This window comes from Euprymna scolopes, chromosome 7 (genome assembly GCF_053919585.1).
Source record: "Euprymna scolopes isolate OS-2025 chromosome 7, ASM5391958v1, whole genome shotgun sequence".
Taxonomy (NCBI): domain Eukaryota; kingdom Metazoa; phylum Mollusca; class Cephalopoda; order Sepiida; family Sepiolidae; genus Euprymna; species Euprymna scolopes.
In genome coordinates, this window is record NC_136488.1 from 14821043 (window position 1) to 14844244 (window position 23202).

The 23202-nt window shown below is 33.4% G+C and overlaps 1 protein-coding gene across 1 annotated transcript in view; it reads left to right on the plus strand.

Annotated features, from left to right (window-relative positions):
* Positions 1-21692, plus strand: part of LOC145279611 (uncharacterized) — a 330448-nt gene extending 308756 nt beyond the window's left edge. The window contains exons 20-21 of the mRNA XM_080130805.1: positions 12873-13360; positions 21561-21692. Of these exons, the coding sequence (XP_079986931.1) occupies positions 12873-13321 (449 nt within the window). The 3' untranslated portion in view covers positions 13322-13360; positions 21561-21692. The remainder of the gene's footprint in view (positions 1-12872; positions 13361-21560) is intronic.
* The last annotated feature ends 1510 nt before the right edge of the window (positions 21693-23202 follow it).

Genomic DNA, 23202 nt, shown 5'->3' on the forward strand with positions numbered 1-23202 from the left:
CTACTCAATCATTTTTTTGTGATTTTTTTTTTAGAAATTCCAACGTAACACGTCAGTGCGTAATATTGTTTTTACATAAAATGCATTTTCTGATATCCAATTATAATACATAAGCATCAGAATGTGTGTGGGAAGGGAATATTGTCGGTCGCCTTTTAGCATTTCGTTTGCCATTCATGTACATGCAAAAATTCAAATGAATCATACAATGTTAGATGACAAGAATTATATACGGTTTATCAAAGAGATTTGTTTATGAATAATGATTTCTGGCTGCGATATCTTTCGCTTACTTTGTGTATGAATGTAAAATTGTTATTGAAACGTCGGCCCTCACTCGGATTTGAATATTGGACTTCTGTCCCGAGTCCTATCTTCATGGTTCCTAAAATCAGCAGAGATTAGATCATTTCTGTAATGATTCGGTTCCTGTTGATTTTGCAGTGGGAGTTTAGTTCTGTGCAGTTCTAGGAGGTCCACCCTCCCAGGTCTTTCCTTCTCTCTTTCAGAAGGGGTTAGTTTATTGCTAATAGGCAAAGGTGCCCTCACTGAGGAACGCCGACAACGGGGATGCCCAGGCACTTTTTGCAAGCCAGAGTTCCCATCCTCGGGGGGGGGGGCTGACTTTTCAATCCCACTTTCCGACCCTGGTGCCTAAGTTCTAAACAAACCTATCGGATGTTTACGCTTGATATGATTTGTGAGGCCCAATTGGTGGTGAAATAGTCGCGAACAGGATTTACAGGCAGGAGAAGGGAAAGATGAAGTCGTTCACAGCGTTCTGTTCTCCTTCGTCGCCTCGCATATTCATTCTCTCTTCTCTTTCACTCCTAAGTCCACAGTGCCATCGCGTATTTGTCTCCTCCACGTAAATTGTTTCTATTTACTTACCTTCACACAAAGGCAGAGTTAGATAGAAGGCCGGTTTTAATGTGGGAAAAATCCAGCTCCCCCCCCCCCAAAAAAAAGGGCATTTGATAGGAACAAACATAAAAATTGTTTCAATCATGAAGGATGCCTCCTCCACCGACCGAGGACAGAAAAGTAGCATCAGAACAGATACTACACTGTGATAAATTATTATTGAATGTTGTACATCAGCAAAGGCAAAAAACAATACACCTGTTTAAAATATATCGACTTTATCAATACTAAATACTAAATCAATACTAAATACTAAAATAAATGAAACGCTATTCAAATGGTAATGCCTAAAATGAGCCAAATATATACATGATCAGATTAGAGTCAAAATAGTTATTTCATATATGAATGACTTGTATAGAGTAGTCGTTTAGTTTTCTCCCATTACGAGAACTTAGACACCAAGGTCGGAAAGTGGGATTATGATGTCAGTGTTCCCGAGGAGGGGCACTCTGACCTGCAAAAAGTGCCTGGGCAACCCGTCGACAGTCCCCGGTAAGGGTGCCTTAACTGACCCATTCTCTAGAAGGTAAAGCCTGGGAGGATGGACCTCCTAGAAATGCACAGAACTAAACTCACACGGAAAAATCAACAGGGACTGGATCATTACTGGAATGATCTAATCTCTGTTGTTTTGGAGGCCGAGGAATGTAGTCCAAAAGTAAAATCAATAACAAAAACAATACAGCAATACAAATCACGTGTCTTGGATTCCATTTATTTATTTATAGAACAGTAATTTTTAATACCTCACCTATTTTTACAGGGTGTCACAAAAAGAAGTTGAATTGATCAAATATAAGATGGAACAATAGAAGCAACAAATTAGTAAAAAAAAAAAAAGATTTTAGAACATCTAGAATGATGTTAGTAAAGTCATCAGAGGTCGTTACACCACCGAGGAGCGGGTATTTATCATAGAGTGGTACTTTTGGTCGAATTCAAATTTCAAATCAGTCAGCTTCTTTTGGGACACCCTATATCTTCGCCCCATCTTTAAAAAAAATAAAAGTTCCCAAACTTTAGAAAACCTTTCAAATTTATATTTCTAAATATTTTAGATGGGGAGTGGTTATTCGTATTATTCGTATCTTGAACGTTATTTTTGGATAATTGCAAATTAATTAGGACATATACATAGTCATTACTGACGGAACAAGACCATGCTACCTCCATGGATTCAATAAAGAATTCCGTTTGAAAATCTGCGCAGATTCACAAGTTCGACAAGATACATCTGAAGAAGACCGTAGGTTACATCAACCGAAATATTGTGAAAATAACACTAAAGAGGAGAACAATAGCCGGAAGAATTCAAATAATATCTTTAAATCTATTTGTAATAAAATCGTTTATAGCTGTGTAAAAACAATGACTACCTTTTGAAATCAGAATTAAAGATGGTGACGGTTATCCAGTTTTTATAAATAAAGAAAGGCTCCTTGTATCGTTAAAAATACAGCCAGTGTAAAGATATGTTACTAGGAAAGTACCTAGCATCAAAGTACACTTTTAAGGAGTAAATTTTTTAATATCTATTTTTAAAATATATAATTGTGTATCCGAAGTCGGACACTGGTAGAGAACTGTAGAAAATTTTATTTATCATTTTCGTATGTGGCTGGTACTGTTTAGGTTATAAAGTAAAAATTCCCGGAGTCTAAACAAAATTCCGATTCAGAATTAGTATTTTTTAAAGTAAACTAAAGCGAATTACATATTATAGTGTAAAGATCATGCTACAAGGATAACAAATAAAAAACAAGTAACATGGATTCAATTTATTCACTTGCATAAAAATTGCCACAAACTGATACTTGTATGATTGCTCTGTTATTCATAAGACTAGCCGGGTTGCTGGTCGGGGTTTGTTTGAATCTGTACAACTATGCGTGCCTCCACAATCAGACGTAAACAAAAAAAGTCTCTTGTACTTTTAATGACAAGTTGAATCATTAGAAACAATGTTTATTCTCCAGTGATAATAGTAACAGCAAGGAGGGGTTACAGGATGGTAGTGATGTATGTGCAAAATAACAAAGATATAATGTGTCCGCTTTCCTCTCTTCTTGTCTCTCTTTTATTGGAATGGATGACGTCAGAACATTCCTCCACACCTTTTTTGTTTATTGTCTGAAATGTTGGTCACTCTCGCTGATACTATATCCCCGGAAATTCTGCATCCCGCATTTTGAACTTCTTTAACGTCATTGACAACACACCTCGATCTAGGATTGTTGCCCTGGATCCGGCCTCTATTGGCGTCATCTTCGCAAGCCCAGACAGCTGATAGTCCTTTCCAGAATTACCTCTGCTATTTGCAATTCCATCCCCCTGGGTGACAGCATGATTACCAATTTGTTGCACAAAAATAGTGCAGAGAGTGGCATGGGGTATTTTATGAAGTAATGATCCATATTTTTTTTTTTTTTACAAGGGAGTCACCGTTTATCAAGGCCCAAAGGTCAATCGAGGATAAGGGTTTATTTATGTAAGGTGGTAGTTTAGTAATCGGTAATGGTGCAGATTGAGTAGAATTTAAATTATTTAAGGGGACGGTTCAACAAGAACTTGTTTACATTGAACTTGAACACTACCATGTTGTAAAGGTGATTTGGTGATTGTTTTATTGATTTTACTCTTTCATGTGTGTAACAATTTCTTTTATAGGAGAATTTAATACATTTTATTTTATTTTGTTTTGTTTTATTTTATACAATTTATTTTATTTTATTTTATACAATTTGTTTCATTTTATTTTATTTCATTTAATACATTTTATTTTGTATATTTTATTTAATACAATTTATTTTGTATATTTTATTTTATACAATTTATTTCGTTTTATTTTATTTTATACAATTTATTTCATTTTATTTTATTTCATTTAATACATTTTATTTTATTTTGTATATTTTATTTTATACAATTTATTTCATTCTATTTTATTTCATTTAATACATTTTATTTTGTTCAATATTCAATACTGAAAATGTAATTAAAATTGGATAATTCTGCTTTTTTGGTAGATTTTTAAATCAGGATTAAAATTCAATTTTTGTATTAAGAAAAATAAAATTATCTATCCAAATTTTTTAATGAGGATTGATTATTCATATTATTTGGATTATTCATGTCATGAATGTAATTTTCACAACGTTTCGCTTGATGTAACCTTCTTCCTGTATACCTTGTCAAATTCATGAATCAGCACAGAATTTCGAACAGAACTCTTTAATCCACGAAGATAACATCATCTCGTTTCGTCACTATAACTGTATAGAAATCCTAAGTAATTCTCAATTATATGCCCACACTAATCGCCTACACTAATGATTGAACCTTCAACCTTCAGAAAAATGTAACTTACAAATGAAGTGTATCAAGTGTTTCATCAACTATGCCACAGGTTCTTGCAGATTCCTGAGTTCGACAAGATGTAACTGAAGAAGGTCGGAGGTAACATCGACTGAAACTTTGTGAAAATTATATTTAAGATGAGAACAGTAGTCTAAAGAATCCAATACTGAAAATTACATTGTCTGTTCCTTCTTATATATGATAATGGACCATTTTCATTTTTTTTTAATTTTCTAGAATTTAATTTGTGAAGCTAAAAGTCATTAACCTTCATTAACGCAAACATTAATGCGAAATCCAGATTGTGTTGATTGCCGAGTGAATCTACATAGCAAGCATTTAAATCACGAAAAACTGACACAAGCCATAAAAAATATTTAGATTAAAAAAATGGTTATCGGGTGTCTCTTACACAATATAGTCTGGAAGTGAGTGATAAATTTATGTAATCGTATAAAAATAGGTAGGCAAACAAGAAGAGTATCTCACTCAAAGTCAGCAGCAAATGGTATTCGGTCAGATTCAGTTCCTGATATAAAACTTCATTCATAATAAAACTTTCGGTGAGAGTTGCAGCTTTTCAAATCAATTTATTTTTAAATTGTTAAGTAAAAGTATAGAATACTTAATAAAGCTCCCTCCCTATGTTATAAATGGCTTTCTAAATAATAACGTCATGATTTCAGTACGGTCTATAAACAATAGAAGATTATTTAAAAATCCTTCCTTAACATGGAGAAGGAAGGAACTTTGTTAAGTATTCTATACTTTCACCTAACAATAACTTAAAAATCAGTACAAAACTTGGTCAAACAGAAGAATAAGTGACCCAAAACAGGAAGTAACATTAGAAATAAGATCTGACCTAACACCGTTTGCTACAGACTTTGAGTTGAGTACTTCTCTGGTTTGCAAAAAGATACAATCTTTATTTATTTATTTATTTATTTTTATTTTTTTCTTTATTTATTTATTTATTTATTTCCTTATTTCTTTATTTCTTTCGGTGCAAAATTTTTTAAATTAAAGAACCTCAAATGTTAAACGATACTATGAAATGCATTCCTAGATTGGTTTTCTGTTCTTTTGTGGTGAATTTAGTTTTGGAGCCTAGACATTTTATACTGGTCTTTACAGAGAGACATCCAAGGAATATTCTGTTGAATTGAAAAATTGTTTTTCGTAGAAAGTTTAGGATTTGCTAAAGATCATAAGTAAAATTAAGAAAATAAAATAGAAAATTCGGAATGGCAATCGTGTTGAAAAACAAGTGTTACTTTGTGGATATTTCTTCGTTGGAAGACAAAATATTTGATTCCTTCAAATTCCTCAATTTAATAGAATTGCAGTAGAACGATCAATATGAAAATTACTTGAAAGTATTTCGTGAACAAAAAAAGAGAAGAATAATAAATATTAGGTGACTCAAAATCAATAAAAGACATATGTGATCAGCTCATCGTTCAATGTGTGAAAAAAGTGAACAAACCACAACTGAAATAATCGTGTGAACATTGCACAAGTAGGAGTTTGTTGAGAACTCCCCACTTAGTCTTGAGAATGACTTTAAATCACAACTAATAAAGAAGGACAATATTTTGGTACTCTTAACCAGAAAAAATTATTTAACAGTCTCTAAAAATGTTACTTCTCAAATTTTATTAAAAAGAAATGCCAATGTGAAATAATGTACCACTTAGAAATGTATAAGAATATTGATTCAAATGCTTCAGCGCCATTTTTTCTGTTTAGCTAGCATCAAATGTTGTGTATTTGCTGTGGTCGGTTGTTCAAAATGCATTCGTCCATTCTATATAATTGTTATCACTAGTCTAAGATATATACACACTGACAGTGAGTAAAACACAACACAGTTGATCTATAAAAAATATATTGTTTTTATTCTATACCAACAAATCAGTTTTTTATTATATGTTATTACTAGTGTTTTGACATTTCTGAAGGTGCGTGAGGTGGATGCATGGTTGTGTTGGATGTTGATGGTGGAGAAATGTGACGGCCTTGCTTCTCTCTGACTGACTGCCCGCTTTTCTTTTTGTAACGACTTATTTATATAAACATTCTTTTCCCATTGGAATGTTTAATATTTCCTATTGTCTATTGTTTCAATCCTTTGACCGATATCCTCTTACATACTTCTGGGTCAAATTATGCATTCCATTAGACAATGGTGGAAAGTCCTGCATTCCTCACATGCAATCTATCTACGTGTGTGCAACCCATCAGATGTTTTTCTTCCTGGAGTCACCTGACAATATCAAACACAAACAAATTCATCCAAATAATTTTATAACGAGGAATCTGCCCTACCATCGACCGCCTAGATTTTCATCTCGATTATTGCCCCACATTTTTAATCCTTACCCTGAAATTTGAACTGTGAAGCAATTTGATATTAGTGCATTTCGTGAACCGGCTGCTTGTCTATGTACACTCGGATTTGTCCGGCATCTGATGAAAACTGTCGGATTATACCGAGCGTCGCCGAGCAAATCTTAAAAACGCTACGAAACAGAAAATAGTTCATTCATTCATCAGATACGAATTACAATAAAAAAAAATACAAAATCTAGAAAAGCAATAAAATATAACGATAAAGTTTTATGAATATTGTTTTATTTTGTTGTTTTAAAAAAGTAGAAACATTTTTGGTACTTATGCATCTATGTTACCATCCTGAAATAATTACGTTATTATTTAGAAAGCCATCCTTAACATGGGGAGGGTGTTTTGTAACTATTCTGTGCTTTCACCTAAGAATTTAATTTAAAAAAAAAAAAAAGATATCGTAACATTTGAATTTAACTTGAAAATACTATTTAAAAAGATAACGCGGTACAATAAATGCATAAGCACCACATTTTTTCTTGCGTGCTTAAAAACTAAATATTTTGGGAGGTGGAGTGAGGGGTTAGTGTTAGGGTTTAGGATTAGCGCTAGGGTTAATTCCTCTAATCGGTAACGGCATGTCCCGAGCCCACCTCATATTCTTCTCCAGAGTTTTTTTTTGGGGGGGGGGGGGACCATGTCCTCATTTCAAATGCTATCAGTTTGTTCTTTTGACGGTACTCTACGACTGTACACATTTGTCCAGCATAGATTAATTACCGCGTGTTGCTCTATGTATTAGTAACCAAAAAAAAAATGTTATTTTCCTCTTTCTTCCAATTTATCAAAAATCGTCTGCTAATTATATGGCTTATATTGTTGTCGCTTTCTGATTTTGTAAAATTTGCTCGGCGACGCTCGGCATGATCTGGCGGTTTATGTCAGGTACCGGGCAAACCCAACCAGACGTTTACAGACATCAGATTCACAAAACGCACTAATACAAGCAAGTTTAGTAATCAGCATAAAATTTTAAATTAATTTCAATAAAAATAATCAAACACAACGATTAAAAGTCAATTTATAATCTAAGGGAATGTGAAAGGCTAATTTCGTCGTCCTAACCTGTGTTACCTTCAGGTCACCTTTGGGAAACTGTTAGGATGTGTAGCAGCAAGTTACAATTATTACTAATGTAGGTATTTGTAATTAATCTACCATAATGTGGTGAATGAGCAATCAATAATTCCCTTGCTATCCAATCACCATGAGGACGTCTGCACGGCAATTAATAAGGCTGCACTGTTTGCCCAGCGATTCATCTTGAACTCCACAAACTCCTTCCAAACTTTTCACTGTAGACTGAAACCAGACTCAATGATGTGATTATTACCTCTTCCCAAGTCTGGAATATCAAAAATAAAAAAACTTTGACACCTTAGAAGTCTGCAAGTCTAGTCTTATCCCCGCTATAGTGTTAAAGAAATGCTCTGCTGAGCTGGCCTCTGACCTCTTCAAACTTTATGATAAATTCCTTTCTGAATCCTGCCACAACACCGCCCCCACCCCAATGTAAATATAGAATTTTTGTGAAATGTTAACTGTACTCTGCTCTAAATGTCGGCGCATTACTTATAAAAAAAAAAACGGTTAATTAAACTGCAAAAGCACCTGTTAAGCTATACAAGTTCTATAATTGAATACTCCCCCCCCCAAAAAAAAAACGAAAAACATAAAAGGATGTTTTTGTAAACCACTCGTGACTGACATCATTATTTTTACTATTAAATGAGGTGAAAACTATTTTCTTTTCTTTTATGAGAAGTATTTCTTGTTATTTAAAATGTCCCCCATGTATTCATGCGCATTGTGAAATGTTATGAGACTATGTGTGTGCGTGCACGCTCACGAACTTACATTTCAGTAAGAAACCACTTGTGCATAGCGTTAACGAAGGCAGTGAAATGGCGAAAATAGTCCCAGGATTCATGGGTTAATACCATGCAAACAGTAAATTTGCGACTAAAAATGGTTATCATATTCTTTTTAATCACACTGAAATCTACAAAAAAAAAAATGTTTTCCTACATGAATGTGAAACGGGCCTAAAGTAAAATTTTACCCATAAATGCAGAAGCACCTTTTTCTAGTCAGATTCCTTGGAAAAGTTTTTTGCCGTTTAAGATGCAATAATAATCCACCTTCGGGTATTTTTTTAGATTAGGTCCACCTCCACAATTTTCTTTTAAATGACAACTTTCAAAGGTTTTCGACTATGCTGAATGCGGAAATTGCATTGAAATTTTGCAGAAGTAAGTAGTTATCGAGATATAAAAAGTTGTATTATGCATTGTATTCTTTGGTGGCCATCTTTTTTACGCGCGCCACAATCAAATCTAGTCATCTATGACTGACACTGCACGCGCGTAAAAAAGATGGCCACCAAAGAATACAATGCATAATATAACATTTTATATCTCGATAACTACTTATTTCTGCAAATTTTCATTTCGATTTTCGTATTCAGCATAGTCGAAAACCTTTAAAAGTTGTCATTTAAAAGAAAATTGTGGAGGTGGACCTAATCTGAAAATCTTTTTGCATTTAAAAATGCCCACCATGTGCCTTATAATCGCTACATTACTGCAAACAAATGTTTATATGTCAATTTACTGAAAAGTAAAACTTGTATTTAATATAATGTGTCAGAACTTCAACCAAATTGTACATTAGTTCTGTTCAAAGCGAAATCTTTTTTTAACTGTAAACAGTTTATCATTCTCCTTGTCTGGAGATGAGACATATTGTTAAAGACTAAAGATTAAAAAAAATTACTTACTGGTGAGGGTTAGCCTTCGACCGATGGAGATAAACAAGTAAAATCCATTTCCTTTGCAAAAGAAAAGGGGAGGAAACTGAGTTCTGGAGCGTTTGATTCTTTTACAGGGAAAAGAGACATCTGTTGGCCGTTGAAGAAATTACTTGGGTAGGCGTTTTAGTCAACGGATATTTGGGCCATTTTTTTATGGAAGACTTTCTTGCCAAAATAAGTAAAAATATAATTTTCATCAAATTTATAACACCAGGCTAAGCTATTTTAAACTTAAAAGAAGTTCAGTTTAACTTGTTTTCAGTATGATTTATTCATTAAAAATATGCATAATTTATCACTTTTTCTAAATAAAAATAATGTTTTAGAGATTTGAAAAATTACAATTTTCAAATAAAAATGCAAAAGAATTTCGACAAGGCATGAAGCCACTTGATGTAAGCATTTTAAAAATAAAACACTATGTAAATGTAAAAAAAAAAAATTATCCAACAATAAGTGTTGGATAGATAGATTCCTATCCAGAAAACAGCAATTCTTCCCCCTTTGTCAAAAACATCGCTCATGGAATGTGAGGACTAAAAAACAAAATAAGGGAAGCAAGAGTTACGAAATGCCTTACTCTGAACAAAATGAATAAACGTTTTAGAAGAATAACGAAGAACACCATTTTTTAAGACAACTAAAAGCCCTGGAACCCTCTCGGCGTACATACCCCTGACAAACCCGACAAGCAACAAAATCCCACCCCTACACAATAGAAATCCCTAGATGTAAGAAAGACTTTTACTCTAATAGTTTCTTTCCTAGGACTGCTAGACTTTGGAATTCCCTTCCGGGTTCCTGCTTCCTTGACTGTACTGGCATGCAGAAGTTCAAGTGTAATGTAAACAGACATCTTGCTGCGCAACTCCCTACATAGTAGCCCTGCAAATTATATCCCAGATAGTAGCAAAATGGCACTGTGCCTTGTTTGGGGTGAAAATGCAATAAAAAAAGACACTGGTAGGTGACTTTCCCAGACCCAGACAACACGTTTCTTCACGGTGGGTCAAAATGCAACAAATGCAAGGTGACGCTATCCTAGCCCTTAAGCTTACCTTACATGGTAAAAACAATTCACAAAAGTGATAAAAACCATCCTACTCATATGGGAGAGAACACTTATTCCCTATGCTGAGCGCATTTCAGCATTGGTGGAATACCCTCGTCATATCTAAGATAGAGATTCCACCCAGGTGGTGGGTTAATGAACATTTGTATTGTTTGTGATTGTGAAAATGCTGTGTGTCTTTAACATTTGTCAGTTTATTCAATAAATGTCTAGATTTGTACTTGCACTCACCTTAGGTAGTCATTGTACATAATTTATGCTTGTTAAGCATTTTCTATTTCAGGTTAATTAATTTAACAAAGAGATGCTAATATTTACATCACTTTGTATATTTTAATAAATCAATTATTTTAATTAATCATGCTTCAAAGATAAGTCAAAATTCAACCTCCAACGAAAAAATATGTTCAGGCGAAAATGTATTTCTGTAGAAACATATTTTGTTTCTGAATGATTTATCAAATGCCATGTTGTAGTTATTGCTATCAATTAAGGTTACCAACAATCATTTACTAAACATCCCCTAAAGAGATGCCTCACCTCTCTCATAAAGGTTCCGTCTTTATTCTTTAATTCAAGTAGTGTCCTACTTGGTATAAGCATTGACGGCTGTGACTCACCATCTCTCTCTCTCTCTCTCTCTCTCTCTCTCTCTCTCTCTCTCAAGGCATTCATGAATTCATTGTTGCTCATCATTCAGAATCACATTCACGCTGTTTCTTGAAAAATGTTTAATGTATTGCCACAGCTTTCTTTGCAGTTGTACAGACAGTAGGTTGCAGTATCTTTCTGTCCGAGCAGTGCCCATGCTGAACGATTATCCTAATCATTGTACCCAAAAGAATCTTCTCTTCAGCACAACGAGATACGAAACCATGAACAGAATTATTCCTGATTGCTTACGTATTACATTAGTCACCTGCTTTCCGTGACCTCACTTTACCCTGAACAGAGGGCTGAAGTGGGTTCTCGACCTTGCCCAAGGGTCTCCCACATACTAGCGGAGGGAAGGAGGCGCCTTACTTTTTCCTTTGACAGTAGTGCTGTCCTGCTAACCTATATAGTGCTTAGTATTCCCAAATTGTCACCCATCTGGTACTGGTCAGACTCATCATTGCTTAACTGTGGTGATCTAGCAAAAACCGGTGTGTCATCGTGATTATACCGCATATATACACGTTAATAAGCTTCAGAAATCACAATATTCATTGAAAATATTTTGTTTTTGTCATTATCTTCTTTGTCAGCCATTTTGTTTCTCTTTCTTTTCCTAACAATTCCACTTCCGCATAACAACATTTCCGCTCACTCACTTCTGACCGCAATCCTCGTCGTTCCCATACTCTGCCTTTTAAGCAGGGGGTACCTAATATGCAATCCCTTATCAGCGTATAATCTTTACGCCAGTCATGCGCCTTACAGCCCTGGAAAATCGCTATTAGACACTGTGGACGCTTTGAATAGTGCGAACATTTATTATTAATATCACGCCCCGCTTTATGGTAGTGGAAACTTACAGACAACAATGATAAATTAAAAAATGGCTTGAGATCCCAGGGTTTCGATATAAGCAATGGCAGAATATGGGGGAAGGGGAGTTCTGTTCAGGTATTAAAGAAAAGCAGTAAACAAGTAAGTAAACCCCATGAAACAACCAGATCGAAGTTTACGTACAATATTTTATTGATGTAAAAATACAGGGGTTTTAACTTACATTGCGTTGCTTGAAATAAATTTGTAAATATATCCTCCATTCTATAATTAAAGTCAATGATGAGTTTCTTTTTGGTCTTTCGAAATGATAATAGTAAGCTGGCGTAATTCTATGGTTTCATTTGAATATTTTTAGTCATAAATCTAGATATATAGCGAGTGCGAACATTGGTGAAGCATTCTTATTTTATCATATTTGACGGAAGATGTACACTAATATATAAATATATATATATATGTGTGTGTGTGTGTGTGTGAGTTCAAATTAATATTAATAATTAAATCTATACTTAAAAGTGCTCCACATTCGAAATAGAACATCAAACAGTGATTAATAACATGTTTTATTTTTAGTTTCTAGACTTCTGGGTCAACAATGGTTTGGTGTGCGATCGTTTCTTATGTTCTTATTTTTTCAATGTATATGTCTCTTCTTAAGTACCTTATACTAAAGTATTCGATGAAAATATTAACATGTTTTTTCATTAAAAGTTGAACTTGAATTACTGATTGAAAAAATTGTATAAACAACTATGTATATTATTGTCTTTTTCTGCCTTTTTCTTTTATTCATTTGTTTAGTGCCAAATAATCGTTATGGATTCGGGATGAACCTTGTCCGTAGCCGTTTGCACCCGCCAATGCACTCAATGAAAGCTGCGGTTGAAGTCGATCAAAGGAGGGTTCCATTAGCCAAAAATCGATTTATTGCCAAGACAAGGATGGCTCTCAGACGACCTGTGCCTCGACTCAATATCATGCGCAGTCCAAGACGGAGGGTGTTCGCCCCCGTTGCAAATCAGCGCATTAAAAATAAGACCCGGTACCAGGCAGAAAAGGAGTCGGCTCTTGCCCAGGTGCGGCGTGTTGGCAGATTCGGGTTTTTCCCCCGCCAGGTGTATCCGATGAATGCCACCCCTAACAGGGACAGGATGCGTGATATGAATTCTGCTTTGCACTTAAGGAGGGCTCGATGGAGGAGGCGCGAGTCAAGATCAGCAAGAAATTTTTGGGAAGAGAAAAAACACTGAGTGGAATGTCATCTGTTGTTGATTTGAAATTTAACACCTGTAAGTGATTTTCAATTTTATATTTTTTTGAATTTTTTTAGGTGAGGATTAGTAATTATCATCATTTCGATGAACTTTCATGACAAGTTATGAACGCTGCCCAAATATTTTCAGTATTCTCAACGGTTGTTCATTTGCGTTTATTTCTCTACATTTTGTGCTAAACAGCGGAAAACCGCTCGCTATCTATCTATCTATCTATCTATCTATATATATATATATATATATATATATATATATATATATATATATATAAGTGAACGTGTGTGTGTGTGTGTGTGTGTGTGTGTGTGTGTGTGTGTGTGTGTGTGTGTACATTTCCCTACACAATAACTCTGTCAATTTTTAGTCTACACACTTGAAATTTCATATACAGGGTACTGAGATTTGGGAAAATCGATGTGATAGGTTGTCGACCAGAAATTTCGCTGTTAAGGGGTCAAGTTCAACGATTTGACCTTTGAGAACTCTACTAAACTCCTCCGACAATTTTGGGTCTACGTACTTGAAATTTTAGATATAAGTTCCTTGAACATGGATCTAACTTAATAACTTGATTCGAGCACAAAACAATAAATGTTAAGAGGTCATAATAGGGGTCAAAGTTAAAAAAAAAAAAAATGACCTCTGCGGTCTCTTACAAATTACTCAGACAATTTCTGGTCTAAATATTTGAAATTTGACATAAAGGGTATTCAGAGATAGGGCAAGCGTTTTCATCAGTTTGGGTCGAAAATTTTTAGTTACCAATATATAAATGTATGTATGTAGGTATGTTTGCATGTCTGCCTTAAACTTTCAATAGAGGCGACGGATTTTACCAAGATCAGTATCGTTTTAAAGTTCGACCTTTCATACGACAAATATCGAAAAATTGACTAAAAACATTAATATCTTCCCCTTCAACTAAGCACTTTTCTACAGGGGTAGGATCACTTTTTTCGCTGATATTTTTTAAAGTTATCCTCTCCTTTACATTGTCTAGCCTTAATTTTTAAAAATTTCGCTTCCGATTTGGCAGCGGTCGTAACAGCATAAACGTTAGGTTTTACCCCGTTCTTTTCCTCCTTTGCGGTATGGGTTCGAGCCTGCCTTCCTACTACCACTTTTTTTTTTCTCAACATACACATCCAAACACCCGGGCAACGCCGGGCTGAAATGCTAGTATATAAAAGTGAACGTGTCTGTGTGTATGTGTGTCTGTGTATCTGTGTGTCTGTGTGTGTACATTTCCCTACGCAATAACTCTGGCAATTTTAATTTTACAGACTCGAAATTTGATATACAGGGTACTGAGATTTGGGAAAATCGACGTGATCGGTTTTCGACCAGAAATTTGTCTGTTAAGGGGTCAAAGTTCAAGGATTTTACCTTTGAGAACTCTACCAAACTCCTCCGACAATTTAGGGTCTAAACACTTCAAATTTTGATATAGGTTCATTGGGCATGGATCTAACTTAATAACTTGATTCGAGCCCAAAACAATAAATGTTAAGGAGTCATAATAGGGGTCAAAGTTTTAAAAAAATGACCGCTTTTTTTTCCGCAAAATACACCTCCAAATACCCGAGCAACGCTGAGTACCCATGCTAGTCTATATATCTATAAAAGTGAACGTGTCTGTGTGTCTGTCTATGTGTCTGTCTGTGTGTCTGTGTACATTTTCTTTCGCAATAACTCTATTAATTTTCAGTGTACAGACTCGAAATTTGATATACAGCATACTGAGATTTGGGAAAATCTATGTGATCCGGTTTCGGCCAGAAATTTGCCTGTTAACGGGTCAAAGTTCAAGGAGTTGACCTTTGAGAACTCTACCAAACTCCTCTGCCAATTTTGGGTCTAAACACTTCAAATTTTAGATATAGGTTCCTTGGACATGGATCTAACTTAATAACTTGATTTAAGCCCAAAACAATAAATTTTAAGGGGTCATAATAGGGAGCAAAGTTAAAAAAAGTTTTACCTCTGCGGTTTCTACCAAATTACTCAAACAATTTCTGGTCTAAACATTTGAAATTTTAAATAAAGGGTATTTAGACATCGGTTTGGGTCGAAAATTTGAGCTACCAATATATAAATGTATGTATGTATGTTTGCATGTCTGCCTAAAACATTTGACAGATGCGGCGGATTTTCACAAGTTCAGTATCGTTTTGAAGCTTGACCCTTCAGACGACAAATACCGAAAAATTGGCTAAAAACATTAATTTCTTCACCCTCAGCTGGTCATTTTTCCACAGGGATGAGTCGCTTTTTTTGCTGATATTTTCGAAAGTCATCCCCTCTTTTCGATTGTCTAGCCTTAATTTAATCTTATGTCACTTCCGGTTTAGTGGTGGTCGTAACAGCAAATACGTCACGTTTTTTCCCCGTTCTTTTCCTCTTTCGCGGTACGGTTTCGAGCCTGCCTTCCTACTACCACTTTTTTTTTTTTTGCTCAACATACACCTCCAAACACCAGGGCAACGCGGGGCACCCATGCTAGTATCTATACTCCTATAAATTCGTTTTTCAAGCGTATGTATTGATATTCATATTAAAACCCCTTTCTCTATTTATTTAAAAAGAAAATACAATTTCGTTATGTATGGGGCGTGGAATTGCATTCCCTAACAGAAGATCTAGCTAATTTGCATATTCTTTTAAACATTCATTTTAATTAATTCCTTATTAGTTTCTTCGATTTTTTATGGGATGATCATCTTTAGTTAACTATTATGTTTAATTATATTCATGCAGATACTCTACATGATTTATACTTGCATAATATTTGCGTAAAAAGTTTAAAGTAAACACAAAATTGTTTCCATATATATTTATGTATACGTATATGTTTTTGTTTAAAAAAGTTTTTGATCTACAGACATGAAACTTCATATATAAGGTATTTGAATCCATGCAAAACTTTATATTTGGGTTTTAGCCCGGAAAAATCGGTGCAAAAGTATGAAAATTAAAAAAAAAAATGAAATTTGCCAGGTGGAGGTCGAACGTCACCATTACGAACACATAACGTAGTAGCTATTGGTTCATGTTTTGATTTTTACCCTTGCAGTAAATGTGTCTTCATGGCCCAGTCATTGGCGGCAGAGGCCAAAATAAGTCGTAAGCTAAAGGTTTTGGTTTCGATTCTCGGTGGTGGCGCACAAGTCCTTATTTTTTTAAAATCTTTTTAAATCATTACTATATATTGCGTCCAATTTAATCTATAATATAAATCTCACCTGTTTGTTTAAATGTATGTATATATGTGTGTATGTTTGTCTGTCTTGAACTTTCGACAGGTGACGGATTTTCACGAGATCGGTATCATTGTGAAGCCGACCCTTCGGATGACAAATACGGAAAAATTGGCTAAAAACATTTATCACTTCACCCTCAACTGGGCGCTTTTTCGCCGATGTTTTCGAAAGCCATCCTCTCTTTTCGATTGACTAGCCTTAATTTAAACCTACATCACTTCCGGTTTGGCGATGGGCGAAACAGCAAAGACGTCACTTTTTTTCATGTTCTTTTCCTTCATCATAGTACGGGTTCGAGCCTGCTTTTTTTTTTTTGCTGAACACACACCTCCAACCACCCAGACAAAGCCGGCCACCCATGCTTGTATCTATAAAAGTGAAAATGTCTGCCTGTATGTGTGTGTCCGTGTACATTTCCTCACTAAATAACTCTATCAATTTTCGGTCTAGAGACTCGAGATTTGACATAAGGTGTATTGAGATTTGGGAAAATCTTTTTAATCGCTTTTCAGACAGAAATTTAGCTGTCAAGGGGTCAAAGTTCAATGATTCGACCTTTGAGAACTCTATCAAACTCTTCCGCCAAATTTGGGTTGAAATCTTAAATGTAGGTTACTTGGACATGGATAAAACTTTTTAATTTGATTTAAGCCCCCAAAAAATAAATGTTAAGGGGTCAAAATTGGGGTGAAAGTTTTAAAAAAATGTTATCTCTGTGGTCTCTACCAAATTACTCAGCCAATATCTGGTCTAAACATTTGAAATTTTTCATAAAGGGTATTCAAACATAGGGCAAGCTTTTTAATCGGTTTGGGTCCAAAATTTGAGCTGCCAAGGGTTCAAAGTTTTAAAAATTTGATCTTTGCGGTGTCTAGCAAACTACTCATTTGAAATTTATACATAATAGGTATTCAGACATATGTTAAGCATTTTAATCAGTTTCGGGGCGAAAATTTGGCTGACTTGAAATTTTAGATGTAGGTAACTTGTACATGGATAAAACTTTGTACTTTGATTTGAGACTAAAATAATAAATGTTAAGGAGTCAAAATTGGGGCCAAAATTAAAAAAAATGACCTCTGCAGTCTCTACGAAATTACTCAGACAATTTTTGGTCTAAACATTTGAAATCTCTATCTCTATCTATCTTTTTCTCTTCTTCTCTTCTCTTCTATCTATCTTCTTCTTCTATTCTTCTTCTATCTATATAAATAAAATGAATTCATTTTTCCCCTCCAACTTTGACCTTAATAGGATTAAAAATTATGACATCACATGCAAATGTAATGCATACAAACTGTAGCACATTATCTGAGATGTGCTATAGGCCTATTACCTCTACAGTTCCTCGACAATGGTACGTTCATATATTTTTCCGGTGAGATTCCATTGCCAAAATCGGTCAGATTCAATGAAAGTTGCAAGATCTTTTCTCTCTATTAGATTCCTCCTTTCCCTGATCCCCATTTACACCGCAGTGGATGCGTTCACAAGGAACAGTATGAGGAAACACCGGTTTGGAATCGTACAAGGTTATTTATGCCGTTTTTTTTTTTGTTTGTTTATCTTTTTTCCCTGATTTATGCTTTCTGTTTTCCCATAATAAAATAAAAATAAATAAAAATAAAACGCGAATACTATTATTATTTTCTTTTTGCTTTTTTTAGTTAGTGTAAGACGCAACCTGCGGGACTAACCGCTTCTTACTTCCGGTTTTACCGACTCTAACCGTGAAATCTAACTATGACCTTTATTTATTAGTGCTTTCAATACAACATTTACTTTATACAAAGAATTCATTCTTTAATATTTATTATTACAGCACAACGATATCGTGATTTCACTTGCATTACACTTAAATTACAATTCATTTAGAATTCGAGTGTGATGTGTAACTACTGAAACCAAACCAAAACAAACTTCACTGCAGAATTGATATTTGAGCTAATTCACTTTTGGGTTAATGCATCACGTTTTTTTGTTTTTTGTTTTTTGTTTTTTGCGCTTCGCTTCAATGATTAGCCCCCCCCTCCCCGAACTTTTTGGGGATTTTTCAAACACCCGGGCACCGCCGCATCGTTCGTATTGCATCACGTTCAAACACCCGTGCAATGCCGGGTACCCCCCGCTAGTCTTATATAAAGTATATTCACACGTAGGGCAAGTTATGAACAGTAGATAGGACCCGAGCAAAGCCGGACTGAACTGCTAGTATCAAAATAAAATATGGCATAACAACGTTTTTATGCTTTTTACACCACCTATAACTCTTGAACATACTTCTCTAGAAACATACGTGGAATAATATACTAGTGTTGGGACGATTAATCAGAATCGGAATCAAGAATTTTTAGTGGCATTGGAATCGGTATCAGAATCGGAAAAATTGTGTCTATTTTCCCAATTCCTTTAATTATCTCTTTTTATTTGATTTTCGATTAAAGAAAATCTTTTTTCGACTGCTTGTAGTAATAATAAAATAATAAATATTTATTGATTTAAACTTACTGTAAGAATAAAATCTATAGATTTCCCCCCCTCATAAGTGTTTTTTTACGTTTGAGAAAATATGGCCACATTTAATCTGTGTGTTTACAGTAATCAGGACAAAATACCCATTTATAGTTACATATTTAGAGATTTTTAAAGAATCGGAATCGGTGATTGTATCGTAATCGGGAAAAATATTATCACTATAAAACTTACACATCAGCATAAAGCTTATCTTCTGGATAAACGATACGAAAAGACATTGCTTCTAAAGCAGAAATGAAATGCAACAGACAATAGAGACACCGTGATGCAGACCTACTTTGACAGCAAAGCGGTCACTAAATGTGCTGTTAATACGAACACGACTTTGACCAGTTTTCTACATTGCTTGAACAACCGTCACCAACCACTCGCTTACACCTAATTCATGCAAAGCCAATCAAACAAAATCTATTGAAAGAAAAAGAAAGAATAAGACGAGAAAGAAGGAATGAAAGAAAAATAATAAGAATAACTGAAAAGAATTGTGCAAAAAAGAAAAAGAAAGTTTAAGTGAATTCAAACGTCAAAATCTTATTAAAACAAAATTAAAACAAAATCAAAATTAAAACAAAATCAAAATTAAAACAAAATTAAAATAAAATCAAAATTAAAACAAAATCAAAATTAAAACAAAATTTTATTAAAACAAAATCAAAATTAAAAAATCAAAATTAAAACAAAATCTTATTAAAAAAATCAAAATTAAAACAAAATTTTATTAAAACAAAATCAAAATTAAAACAAAATCAAAATTAAAACAAAATCTTATGAAAACAAAATCAAAATTTAAAAAAATCTTATTAAAATAAAATCAAAATTAAAACAAAATGAAAATTAAAACAAAATCTTATTAAAACAAAATCTTATGAAAACAAAATCTTATTAAAACAAAATCAAAATTAAAACAAAATCTTATTAAAACAAATTAAAACAAAGGAAAACGAAAGAAAAGTTTTTTTTTTAATTTTAAAAGCATTTTTATATTACATTACCAACTGTACTTACTCGGTGTTGTCTATGAGTAAAAAAAGAAAGATTGACTTGTTTACAAAAACAAAACAAACAAAAAAAAACACGGAAATTGACTTTAGTTACTTTAATTTCGTAATCAGTTATTTTGTAATAGGAATTTAATCGTAAGTTCATTTTGGTACTGGTCGTTCATCAATTAATAGCAAACATGTGTAATTAATGTGGAAACATATCTCTAATGTAAAAAAAAATAACATTTTTGTAGATATTTGCTTTATAGAGGTCAAGGTATATTACTCATTCCATAATTAATGTGTAAGATGTTCGGTGAGTAAAGAAGAGTCAGAATAAGTATTTTCAGGAAAAAAAATGAAGTAAAATAAAATATATCCATGCCAATAATATTGTGAAAGGAAAAAAATGAACAAAAATAGGTTAGTCCGAACCAAATAGGTTAATCCGTATCAACTATTAATATGTCGGACGGGTTGCTTTTTTTATTTATTTATTGCTGCATTACTTCTTTGATTTTCATCTTCATCAGGTGAAGCATTAAGATATTATTTTTGTTCAATTATAATTATTTCATGACAATTTTTGTTTGAATTTAAACTACGCTTAGGTTCGTCTATCAGTTTATTTGATGTCTTATTGAATCCTCTTCCAACATCAAAATAATGCCACCGAAAGAAGAAAATTTCAGCAAAAACGATTTGAATGAGCTAGTAACTCTAGTTTTAAAAATATAACTTTACCTATTTATAAATACAAGCGTTGTATGTAAAGACAGACGCAAAGAAAATAAGAACTTCGACACAAACTTCACAGATGCAAGAAAAAGTTAGTTATTTCTTCATTAATCACACCAGTCGCCGACACGTATTTAACATCATTATGCTCTCTCTTTCTGACCGCTATGTTGGCCGGCTGTCATTACACAGTTCCAGACATAGTTGCCTCTCAATCGAAGACGATAAGGGGAAGATCCGTTGTGTGCTTTCTGATCGTAACTTCTTACACATTTTTTTCTTTTTCTTCTTCCCCATTTTCTTTATAGATTTTTTCAAACTGGCGAGCGAGACACTAACTTCTTTGATACTCATAAAATTTGATTTTTTTAATTTCAAAATAAAATTATTTGATGAATTTATTTGATTTTTGGAATATGATATTTTCGTTTCGCCAAAGGTACATCATATAAATTTTTCCTTATTTTTGTTTTTTTGTTTTTAATATAGGAAAAGTTGTTTTTAGTACTTCACATTATTGCATTTTTGATTCCAAGAAATAATTGATTAATAATGAATAATAAAAATAATAAATTGTAAGTCATGTAGAGGTGCGAAATACATGTACAGATGCACGAAAAAGTGATCACAATATTATTAATGTAGAAATTATTATCTATATTCGTTATTTATATCTTTTCTTTTATTTTTATTTTTCAGTTAGTAAAATGAACATTTTCATCCCTCTTGTCTTGTCACAGATCCGCTGAAGATCAAAAGAAGCAATTCAAAAATATGTCACCAAAGGGAATACTATTCCACTTATTTGGAAGATTTTAATATCTTGAAGATTTTTTTTATTTTTATTTATTTTTTTTTTTTTTGTACTTGATGCATTAAAATATTTTTTTTGTTTTGATAAAGTGGCTAAAAATTGCATGCAAAATATTTTTTCTAATGAATAAAACAAATGATTTTGATTTTAAAGATGGCGACTTGGGGTAGGATGAGAAAAAATGTCTTCTTTTCCATATCATTTAAAAAAAAATGTTCTTTCTTTAAAAACAAAAAAAAATAAAGAGCTGTTTTGGTTTTCTTAACATTTTTAATAGCTAATAATAATTCATATTCAATTCTATTTTATATTTTAATTTTTTTCTGTCTCTCTCACAATTCTTAATCATTTTTGAAGTTGTGTTGACAAAATATAGACGGAGTAGACCTTTTTATTCACTCATTTTTGATGATTTTTAATCTCACAAACATATATGCAATCTGATGTATTAATTACACACGCACAAACTTATTGCCTGCATATACATTATATATACATCAAACAAAAACACATGCACACATACAGGATGTGTGGTAAGTAACTCCCTATAATTAAGTATCCATATTTTATTACGGAAATATAATTCTTACAAAAAAGGAATATGATAAGAAAGTATATAGTATGCGGTTTTATTTAGAATTTAATATGGCCGCCAACATTCGCAACCAGCTTCACAAGCTACTCAAGAACAATATCAATTGATTTCCCAAATAACACATTCAAAAAAAAATTTTTACTTGCTGAATGATGATTAATACTATGAGAGGATTTTAAAATATCCACTCACTCCAAGCGTCAGCTGACTCAGAAAATAGCAAGTGATAACATTTCATCAACAATTATTTTTCTTGCAAAGGTGAAACAATTGCTGTTTTTTTAACTGTTAATCTATACATCTCATTAACAAGTGATTTTCCCTTGAAAAGTGATGAATGATTACTACATATCATTTGAAATACTCGACTACTGTTCTCATCTTGAGTGTTATTCCACAATGTTTCGGCCAATGTAACCTCCGATCTTCTTCAGGCGTATCTTGTCGAACTCGGGAATCTACATGGAATTTCAGAATGAAATTCTTTATTTAATCCATGAGAGTAGCATAATCTTGTTCAATCAGTCATGACTAAATCAAAGTTGTAAGTAATTTGCAATTTTATTCGTACTATTGCTTGCACTAAGAATTGAACCTTCAACGCCCAAAATAGTGTAACTTACAACTGAATTTGACCAAGTACTTTATCCACAATACCACGGGTTTTTAAGAGTTATATCCGGTCATGGCTGCCGGAACGAGGGCATGCTATGCTATCCCTATGGATTAAATAAAGGGTTCCATTCGAACTTCCATGAATTCCCAAGTTCGACAGAAATATTCTCAAGTTTGGCAAGATACACCTGAAGAAGGTCGGAGGTTATATTTACCGAAACGTTGTGCAAATAACACGCAAGGTGAGAATAGTAGACTGAATAATCCAAATAATATGAATTGTTAATTCTCATCTCAAATATTCATAAACATAGAAT